The sequence below is a fragment of the Cheilinus undulatus genome, linkage group 21 (genome assembly GCF_018320785.1).
Source record: "Cheilinus undulatus linkage group 21, ASM1832078v1, whole genome shotgun sequence".
Taxonomy (NCBI): domain Eukaryota; kingdom Metazoa; phylum Chordata; class Actinopteri; order Labriformes; family Labridae; genus Cheilinus; species Cheilinus undulatus.
The window spans coordinates 8,209,237-8,220,391 of record NC_054885.1 but is presented as its reverse complement, the minus strand read 5'-3'; the positions used below and the strand labels follow the sequence as shown (position 1 = coordinate 8,220,391).

At 40.4% G+C, this 11,155-nt stretch overlaps 1 protein-coding gene across 1 annotated transcript; it reads right to left on the bottom strand.

Moving 5' to 3' along the window:
- Positions 1-70: 70 nt before the first annotated feature.
- si:ch73-237c6.1 (uncharacterized protein LOC100149189 homolog) lies at positions 71-9,992 on the bottom strand. Its single transcript, XM_041778446.1, has 11 exons — positions 9,855-9,992; positions 7,594-7,732; positions 7,161-7,324; positions 5,102-5,269; positions 4,793-5,020; positions 4,540-4,707; positions 4,261-4,452; positions 1,162-1,335; positions 749-946; positions 557-668; positions 71-432 (listed from the first exon to the last, which is right to left on the bottom strand). The coding sequence occupies exons 1-11, from the start codon at positions 9,913-9,915 to the stop codon at positions 303-305; spliced, it is 1,734 nt and encodes a 577-aa protein (XP_041634380.1). The 5' UTR covers positions 9,916-9,992; the 3' UTR covers positions 71-302.
- Between the last annotated feature and the right edge of the window lie 1,163 nt (positions 9,993-11,155).

Below are 11,155 nucleotides of genomic sequence, written 5' to 3'. Positions count from 1 at the left end.
TGACTTAGAGGGAAAGTCTGGGTCTCTGATGTGAAAAAGAGCAAGATCAAGCAATAAAACATTCTTGTTATTTTAGTTTTCACTCTTTAATGACATAAATCTTTATACAAAACATTACAATTTTACAAAATGCTTAAAAAATGAAGTAAAAAACAGGCTCGATTAGCAGGTTTTGTTTGGTTTAATTTGTTGGCTGCTGTTGAACTGATTGGCCATATTTTTGTGTAAATGTGAAATTAATGACTTGTTTTTCTGTCATCCCAGAGTTATATTGAGTGTTGTGTTTTTAAAGTCAGTGGTTTTCAGGGGCATTGAGGAATATTGACACATGGCTGAGTTTCAAACTTCAACCCGTTGTCGGGCGCAGCGCCACAGTCTGCAAGAGGAGTCCCAGAGAATGTCGCTGGCTCCCTTTGACGACCGATAGTAGGACTGAAAACACACAGGCATGTACAGTTAACAGAGCAACAGGCTTTGGGGCACAAATATAAAAACCACATTGCAATCGAGTATTTTTCTTCCTTCCAGATGGACTGAAACGCAACAGAGGACTCACTTGTACTCGCTGTAGTCTGGCTTACAGTGTCTCCTCCTGATGCGTTTGGATGGTCTTCCGCAGGAAGGCTTACACAAACTCCACGTCTCCCAGCCATCCCAGGTGCCTTTCACTGGAACACAAACACGTCTTAAGCATATCTGCCGTGTTGTTATCATAATGTAGTGTCAATAAAGTTGCTTCTCCACTCACTGGGACAGCGGTTGACATCGTAGCAGACCCGTCTATCTGTCAGATCATTTCCGCCGCAGATAGAACCGTTGTGAGCTCTATGAAGACACTGACGCTCTCGAATCTGACTGCCGCCCAGTTGCTTGCAGTGGATGTCCCTTGAACCGAATGGGTATTTACACTTTTGCCACGGTGACCACTCTGACCACACACCATCCACTGAAAACACACAGGAGTTACACTCATACACTCGCAATTGTGTCATTGGATGTATTGTAAGATGGACGGGGTAATTACTGCAGAGAAGTGAAGCCAGAGTAATTAGAGCATTGAACCCGCCTCCACCATGTTAACAGATGGGACCTCAACCAAAACTCTTGTCTAACCAGGATTATGTTATTTTCAGTTTGTTTGCATGGAGGTGGAAGACGTACCTGGACAGTGAATGTTGGTGTGACAGATGGTGGTGCGACGTTTCTCTCCAGGACATGGCTGGCCTCCATGCTGGGGAGGAGGGTTTTCACATCTCCTGACTGACACCTGAGCACCCACGCCACAGGTAACAGGACAGGCAGAGTAAGGTGACCAAGCCCCCCATCCTCCATTCACTACAGAAGAAATAACAGCAGGAATTATGGGCTGAAATCAGAACACTAACAGGGAAAATGAGGCCCAGAGAGGCTGATCAGGAGAACTGGGAGAAAAGACCATGAGAGCCAGTGTGTAGATAAATAGATCAGACAGGCTGCAGTTGTTAATATATATTTCTCTTATCGCTTGCCAAATCACATGCATGCATGTACAAACACTGACAGGTTTTTTTCAAACACTGCCTTCAACTTAACACATTTAGATAAAAGATTAACACATTAAATAAATCTACTCCCAATCTGTAGTTCTCTTTCAGACTGAATAAGTTGTCCTTCAGGATCATTTTACCCTCTACATTTGCAAACATTCCAGGGCTGGCTGCTAAGAAGCATCCCCACGGCATGATGCTGCCACCACCATGCTTCACAGTGGGGATGGTGTGTTTGCAGTGTTATGCAGTGTTTGGCATCTTGTCTTGTCTTCTGTTGAACTCTAGCCCAGATTTAATCTGTTTTCTCCAACAGTGGCTTCCTCCCTGCCACTCTCCCATAAAGCTTTGACTGGTGAAGAACCTGGCAACAGTTGTATGCAGAGTCACTCCCATCTCAGCTGCTGAAGCTTGTAACTCTTTCAGAGTAGACATAGGTGTCTTGGTGTCCTCTCTCACTAGTCTCCTTCTTGCACGGTCACTCAGCTTGTGAGGACGGACTGATCTAGGCAGATTTACACATGTGACATATTCTTTTCATTTCTTGATGATACATTTAACTGAACTCTGGGGGGTTTCAGTGCCTTTGTAATTTGTTTGTATCCACCTCCTGACGGGTCGTTTTCACACTTGATAGTCTGGGGACACTCAAATTGCAGCATTGTTGCACATTCCTATGGTTTGTTTCGTTGCCCTTGGTCAAACGAACCAAATCATAAGTTTGTGGCGCTGTCGTCCCAAACAAGATGTGGCAAAAACAGAAAAGGAGATTTTATCAGTTAGAATTTCATTGTAGTATCTAATTACGCCACAAGGTGGAGCCCTTGCTGTTTATATGTTCTATGAACCAGAAAGTAACTGATATGCGTCTCTCTCTGCCATTCTTGCATGTATGTACAACAGTGAAGAGGACTCCCTAAACTACATGACGAATTGGTTAAGGTTCTGTCTATATTTTACTTCTCATGTATGGCTAGTGAATATAGCGCCGTGGAGACCTGGCATTGTGCGGTCTGTTTTCAGTTTCAAGTTCAAGTACTGTGTGGAAATCCCCATGCTGTGAGCTAACCTGCTAGCCTGGAGCTTCTGCTAATGCTGCTAATGCTAATGCCATGACACAACATCAAATTTATGCTGTCTTGGGATTTCTGCTTTTGTTTTGGAGAGTTATGAGTGAAGCAACGCTGTCCAGCATGTTGTTCTTAACATGACATGAATGAATCGGTACAGAAGAACAAGGCGAGCCAACATGTGAGCGAGAGACTATATCGTGTTGTTATGGCAACACAGACACCAAGCGAGGTACTGAGGTACTGATATGTAGAGCTCACAGCTATTTTTTCACCATCATGTCTCGTCTGGACTTTTGTCTTATAAAGCTTGTAAAACATCAACCCTGTGGTGCACAGTCAACCTCTATACATCCTTGTTTTCAGGACAACCTGGGCTTTAAGAATATATATATATATATATATATATATATATATATATATATATACTACAGTAATGTCACTTGAATTTTGAAAAAGTTATAGGACTCTAAAGACAAAATAAAAAAAAACAAATTGGAATTTGAAACTCAAAGATATTTATGATAACACACAGTAAACAATAGTGACTACGCATTTTCTTTGCACAGACTTGTTCTCCCATCTCCTGGGGACAAAACAGTGAAAAAATAAACTTTTTTGACTATTGGTTTTCACAATATCTACATATATACAAAAAAAAAGTCCATGCGCTTTTTTGCAGTTAGATTAATTTGTGCCCTTCCTTTAAGAAGTAGAGAAGCAACTGATCGACTACAACTCCCAAAATGCATTACATGTAAACATTGCCCTCAACAAATATTGCGCCACCCACCGAAGAAAGCCAAAGTAAAATATCGAAAATGGATTAAAAATGGACAAAAAGACGCTTATTATCGGATCTAACGCAGTGGATTTAATCTTTAAAGACCCTGAAAAGTCACTGAAGTTCCAGGCTCACTAGAACGGCGTCCTTAAGGGCTACGGAGACATGGAGGGTAGCAAACGAACGGCAAAATGGTCAGCTTTCAGAGGAAAAAATGAGTGTCTATGACTTATGGTTCAAAAGTTATTAACGTTTTTCTAAACTGCGTCACTTCTCGTTGTATATGACAACCCTGTCTTCAGAGACCTCAGGAAGCCAGTCAAGTTCTGGGCTCACTAGAAAATGGCCTGTAAGAGCTACGAATGCATGAAGAACATATTTAGAAAGGCACAACACAGAGCTTTCACAGGAAAAACAAAGTTAGTGCCAATGACTTACAGTTCAAAAGTTACCAAGCAATTTACAAAGGGTTGGGCCTAGACTTTTAAGGGTCAAAACACATATATAAATCCATAAATAATTATGCTTTGTGCCTTTTCATGCCTTTGGTTCACAAGTTGTTCCGAAACAGCTCTGTTGTGAATGCGCTCTTACTTATCAATAACCTTTTCTCTTAGTGTTCTGTTGTCTTCATGGTGTAATGGTAGCCAGGAATACTTATTAACCAGTGACTAGGACTTCCAGACACAGGTGACTTTATACTACAATCACTTAAGACATCTTCACTGCACTCAGGTGAGGCCCATTTCACTGATTGTGAGACTGTCAGCCCCATCTGTGCTTGGAAATGATCAGTTATCATCAGTAATCATCTGTTAAGATTTTAAAAATCTTGTCAAGTCGGCCAACTTAGGACAGGTATAAAGACAGACAGGTGTACCTGGGCAGCGAGGAAGGTGGTTGCAGTTCTCCGTCTGCCTGTCTTCACCCTGACAGCTCACTCCACGCGGGTTGGATGAAGGGGCGGGGTTAGAGCAGGTGCGTTGGCGAGTCCTGGTGGGAACTGAGCCTTGTCGGATACAGGAAGAAGAACACTCCCCCCAGTTGGACCAACCAGTCCAAAGCCCGTCCACTGTGGGAGACACAGAAAACCTTCTCCCTGAAATCACAGTCTCTTTAATAACAAACATTCAGTAAAAGAGATTTTTGTGTTTGTTACCGGGACAGGGACTCTGACAAACGCTGCTCCGTGTGCTCGGTCCATTACAGAATCTGCCGCCATACTTAGGAGCGGGACGATCACATCTCCTCATTGACAGCTGAAGCCCCTCTCCACAAGAGACCGAGCATGGTCCAGCTGGAGACCACGCCCCCCAATTTCCATCAACTGCAAAGACAGCCAATCAGAGCACACGTCAGGGTTTTTCAAGGATTCCACAAGGTTTCAAGTTTTTACCTGATCAAACACTCACCTGCACAGTTGGGGAGTTCACTGCATTCCTGGACCTGGGAGTCATCTCCAGCGCAATTGTTACCAGGTGGCACCGTGTCAGTGGAGGGGGCGGGGTTAGAGCAGGTGCGCCTTTGCACCCTTAAGGGGATGACGACTCTACTGCCCTCATTATTGCTGCTTATCTGGTCATAAATACACGTCCCTGAACACTGAGACCAAACAGACCAAGCCGTCCATCCTCCGTGAACTGAGAGGAAGGTGAAAGACAGGAGTCATCAGAGGCAAAAGTCAAACAGGTGACTGACAGGTAACAAGACTGACAGTTTACCTGGACAGGTGCTTTGTGCTGGGCACGCCTCCTTCTCCTCTGAAGGGCCGCTGCAGGCAGAGCGGCACTCAGGACGGACTGAACAGACCCTCTTTCTCGTCCTCACTCCACCCTCTCCGCATGTCACAGAGCATGGTGACCAGGGGAGCCATGGGTCCCACCCTTGAGCTTCACACACAAACACACATGCTCAGTGATGAGGTCAATACTACCCACAACACAGCCACAATTCCAAAAAAGTTGGGGCACAGTATAAAATGGTAATTAAAAACAGAATGCAATGATTTTCATTAACATAAACAACATAAACAACAAATCAGATGAGACATTCTAGCATTTCATGAAAAAATTTGCCCTGTTTGTATTTAAAAAATAAATTAATAAATAAAAAAAAATTCACAACTATGATGGTTAGTTGGCAACAGGTCAGCAACATGACTGGGTATAAAAGGAGCATTTTAGAGAAGCATAGTCTCTCAGAGATTAAGATTGGCAGAGTTTCACCAGTCTGCAAAAACACTTTCTAAAAGCTGTGGAATAATCCAGTACATAATTTCATTAAAAGATTCAGAGAATCTGGAGGGACAAGGCAGAAGGTCAGTACTGGATGCTTGTAATCTTCAGGCTCTCAGGCAGCACTGAATCTAAAACAGACGTGACTTTGTTCTGAAAATCGCTTCATGGGCTCAGAAACACTTCCAGAAATCTCTGTCTGTCAACACAGTTGGCCGTGCCTTCCATGAATGCAAGTTAAAGCATGCACAAAAGAAGTCATATGTGAGCATGATGCAGAAATGTTGCTGTCTTCTCAGGGCCAGTAATCATTGAAAATGGACTAATACAAATAGAACAATTTTGGAATTGGGATTTTAATTATTGTAATTATTTTTTTATTTTATATTGAGTTGTTGCATGGGCATAGCTAGGGATTTTGGGCCCCTGGGGCCCATCTTAGCCAAGAAATGTTAGGCTGTTTTACCAATAACAATGCATTTTATTTATTTTTGAAGTGTAATTACCCTTTATTAATGAGCAGTATTTTTGCTGTGGTAAAATTGAACTTATTATTACTTATTATTATTATATCGTTAAAATTACTTTATTTCTTTATTAGCCTAATCTTTCTCTCTGCCCCTGCCTTCTTCCCCTCCATCATCCTCATCTTACTCTGTGTCCCTGCTTTCTTCCTCTCCTCCATCATCATCTTGATCTCTATCCCTGCTTTCTTCTTCTCCTCCATCATCCTCATCCAACTCTCTATCCCCCTTTCCTCTCCTCCACCGTCTTTATCTTGCTCTCAATCCCTGCTTTCTTCTCTTTCATTTTCCTAATCTAGCTGTTTATTCCTGCGTTCTCTCATCTTGCTCTTTATCCCCTCTTTCTTCTTCTCCACCATCCACATCTTGCTCTCTATCCCTGCTTTCTTCTCTGTCATCATTCTAATCTTGCTCTCTGTCCATGCTCTCTTCGCCTCCATCATCCTCATCTTGCTCTCTTTCCCTGCTTTCTTCTCTTTCATAATACTCATCTTGCTTTCTGCCCCTGCTTTCCTCTCCTACACCATCTTTATCTTGCTGTTCATTCCTGCTTTCATTTCCTTCATCATCCTCATCTTGCTCTCTATCCCCACGTTCCTTTCCTCCACCATCTCTATCTTGCTTTCTGTCCCTGCTTTTTCTCCTCCATCATCATCATCTTGCTCACTATCCCTGCTTATTTCTCCTCCTACAAGCCCTTTAAGCCATTATCTCCACCATTGCATGCACTCACCTCTTTTTGAAAAGAACATTGTAAGGAGTTGTTCCCCTCATTCTGCCTTGTTTCTCTTTCTCTTCTTTCTGTTTTCTTTTGGGTATCTGATTTAAAGTGTTTAGGCACTCATCCTACAGTCACCTCCTCTCCTCCAGGCTCCACTTTCCTGCTTAGCTCTAGAGGTGGTCATACTATTTGGACATTGTTGAAGGGAGGCGTAGGAGCCCCTTGTATTTTATTTTACTCAGTTTGATTCAAATTTCAGTCTGTCAGTCTAATCACCCCCCACCCAGGTGTGGTTGTGTACCATCGCAGCAGGTGCCAGTGCATGGTGCAGTCTCTAGAAAGTCTGCAGGCTTCTCACACTGTGACTGGCCGATACCAAAACACTTCCTTCTTCTCTGTGTCACTCCCTCCCCACAAAGGACGTTACAGTGGGACCATGGCGACCAGGGAGACCATGTAGGTGGCCTGAAAAACAAACAAAAAAAGACGACAATTGACAATAAGAGTACAGAAAAAAGACAGAGCGGTCCGTTGCAAGTTTCAACTCGTCTCTGTAAATCCTGGAGGCCCTAATCTTCCATGTTCTTTTTAAATGGTATAATTTATATCTAATTCTTGGCTACCTAGATAACATAAAGGGTCTCTGAAAGTTTGTCCACACAAGGTTGAAAAGTTCATTGTTAAAATTCCTATTTAAAGAGTTTGATGGAGAATGTTCGTCTGTGTGCACTGACCCACAGGAGTGGCACAACCCGTCCTCTGCCTGGTAACCATAGCGAGGATTCTGACAGCAGTCGTCTTCATCCACCTCTCCGACCTCTCCCTCACACTGACCCTGGATCAGGTTAAATCTTGCAAAACACCGCACACACTCTGCACGCACAGAGAAGAGGATTACAGAAGATAAATGTTGTTTCACTTCCACTGTGGTGTTCTCAGTACACGTGTGAGTGTCAGGGCAGTTTACAGGATTCCAGCACAGGCGATGTTTAGTCTAATTTCCCATGAAAGTTGCACAATTTTTAGGCAAATTTCCAAAAACTTCATCAGCAAACACCCATAAAATCAGTTTGTCTCATTTTGGGGAAGCTCTGCAGGAACTAAAATGTTTCTCTGCTATTTTATGATCACACTGTCAGCAGGTTTCTTCACTAATATTTCAACCACTTCTTCTCCTACGTTGGATTATATTCAGGATAAAATAGATGTTATATTTTGGCCACACATAATCATGGTCTTTATTTTGGTAAGACTCTAAGGAAGGGGTGTCAAACTCAAGGCTCAAGGGCCAAATCCGGCCTGTGGTACAGTTAAAATCATATTCTTATTATAACTGGCCCTAAAATATGAGGTCTGCAGATTTCCTCCAGTATAAAAATGTAAACTTAACATTTATGATATCAGATATCCTTAAGTCATAGAAATGTGAAAAAGTTAAAAAATAATTAGATTAAAAGAAATATGGGAAAAGAAATTTATTTGTGTTTTCATTTCACATTTTAAAATTTTCATTGCAAAATCATGACTTCAATCTTTTATTTGGACTTTTATTTCATAATTTGACCTTTGAAATGTATTATTTTGACTTTTTAATCTCATAATTTGACTTTGTCAGTTTATAATTTTGACTTTTTACCTTACATTTTGAATTTTGAAATTTATTATTTTGACTTTTTATTTTATATTTTGACCTCTGAAATGTATTACTTTAAAGTTTTTATCTTATATTTTGACCTTTTAGGTGTATTATTTTGACTTTTTATCTCATATTTTGTTTTTTCCAATACATAATTGTAACCTTTATCTCTTATTTTGACCTTGTATGTGCACCATTTTAAATTCTATGTCATATTTTTGCCTTAAAAACATGACTGTGACTTTCTTTTTTATATTTTTGCCTTTAAAAGCATCATTTTAACATCTAATTTTGTGTTTTGACCTTTTGAACTAATAACTTTTTATCTTAGATTTTGAGCCTTTTAACTAATCATTTGGACCTTTTAAATCTCTAAATCATTTATCATCAGTGTTAATGTTTGTCCTCATACTTTATTTCTGGTGAAAATGAGAATGACAGTTTGGTAAAATGTGGACCTGTTAGTTCCTCAGGTTAGACCTTCAGTTCTGTGATTGAGTTTGACACCCTGCTCTAAAGGATCAAACTTCAATATAAAAACTCTGAACATCACACAGAGTCGTAGTGTTGTACTCAAGACCACATTATCAGAGATTAAGACTTGCCTGAGACCAGAGTGCACTGAGACCAAGACAAGACCAATACTTTTGGGGTTGAGACTGAGTCAAGGCCAGGACCGAGATAAGCCAAGACTGACCATAGACCGAGACCATAAAAATCAATAAAAAAAAAAAAAAACATGACAAGGTTGAACAGTTAAAGAGCATTCTCTCTCTAATTTTAGTTAACTTTTTAACACATTTAACAGATAAAAACAAGGTGTCTGCAACTCTTTCAGAGCAAAACATGCAAAAATCTCAAATATTAATAAATTTCTTCAACTGACTTCTAGTATCATGAAAAGTTGTGGAATACAAACCATCAGTGTTAAATGGCCATTCTTTTTTTTCCCCCCAAATGAGGCATTGAGGCTTTAATTATTAACTAAACAACACATCCCAGTGTACTGGTATCCCAGTATACTGGTATCCCAATGAACTGGCCTGGTTTACACAAAAGAACTCCCAGTCTACTGTATCTGACATCCATTTAAACCAGTATCTCATCTGTTGAACTATTAATTTGTGCTATACCTGATTTTCTCAGCTTTATTTACAGAACCACAGGATTTAAAAACTGTAGTATTTTGACCCAACTTTCCCCCCAGTCCTAACTGTATTTTTTAATGTCTTAAGACCTTATAACATAGCTTAATAAACAGAAAGTGGCTGATTTTCCTCCTAAGCTCAAACTCAAACATATTCTGGCTTTAAGAGTCAAATTAACTAATCTGACAAAATTAAAGTAGTTCAGACTGACCTGAATGCTCCACAGAAACCAGCACCAGTAGTGCAACCAGTAAAACCCTCTGACCCAGCATCCTGCTGCTGTAGAGCCCTGAGGACCGTTCAGTGTGTTAGCTCTGCTCTCTGTGTTTGGACTGATCATGTTAAATCTACAAACAGGAGTTTCCATATAAGGTAAACCAGGCCCACTCCAACAGGGGTACTTCCTGTTTTTAGGGTTAATGTTCTCAAACTGAGAATGTAGGCGTGAAAAATAAATCACTGTCACAGCACTCAGAGTCCTTTTTAACATCTAGTGTAGTGGAGAAGATGGACATCCACATAGCTTGATTTAAAATCAATACACTCTTCTGGGAATGTTCTTTTTTAAAGAGGGACTTTGACTCCAGAGAGCAGCTCTGTTATTGCTCAAGTGTTGCTTATGTTAGACAGCAAACAAACAGTGATCATGGTAAACTAAAGGTGGCTCAGCCTCAGCTCTGTTGGGAAAAGTCAACATTTCATGGTTGTGTTTGAAGGGGAACTCCTGTTTGAGCATAGCAGGGCTCTAATGTGTTGTAATTTCTCCAGTAGATTGCTTCAGTCAACAATTATGAAACCAACTCTTCTGCCTGCAGTGTGATCCTTTGAAATAGAAGATCTTTGGGGACTGTCATTAGTCACTAAAAGGCTCAGATTTTGTTTCTAGGAATGTAACAACATTACAGGAATAACACCCTCAGTTATTGACTTTTTGTGAAAGAGGGAGTGGATGTTTTAACCGAAACCTTTCCTGGTATTAAATCAAACTCTTAAAACCCACCAGACTCCACTGATAAGAGAAGTATCAGGAGTGAGGCTGCAGCCTGGCGACCTCTCTGATGGAGCCAACAAGCCACGCCCCCTTGAGCTAATGAGCTTCTAATGTTTTAGAATAAAAGATCACTTCTGTTCACATTGCATGTTTACTTTTGTTTATTTCCATATCTTGTTTATGTATTAAATGAAGAGGATATACATCTAAATTTCAAAATAAAAGACCACGTGTGGCTAGCTCTAATTTTGGTCACATTTTTTCGGTACATTGTTTATTTTTTATATTTTTTTTAATACAAATTTAATTAATAAGAAACAATCCATTTTTCAAGATGAAAATAGACTACATCTGTTTGCTCTGTATGTTTCTTTAGATTTTTTTAATAACTATTTTTCAATATCAAATTAGGAGGAAATACTCCTAATCTTCAAAATAAAAGACCACATCTGGCTAGGTCTAGAGCTTCTAAAAAAAAAAAAAAGATATATTACTTTGATCATGTTCATATTCTGATTTAT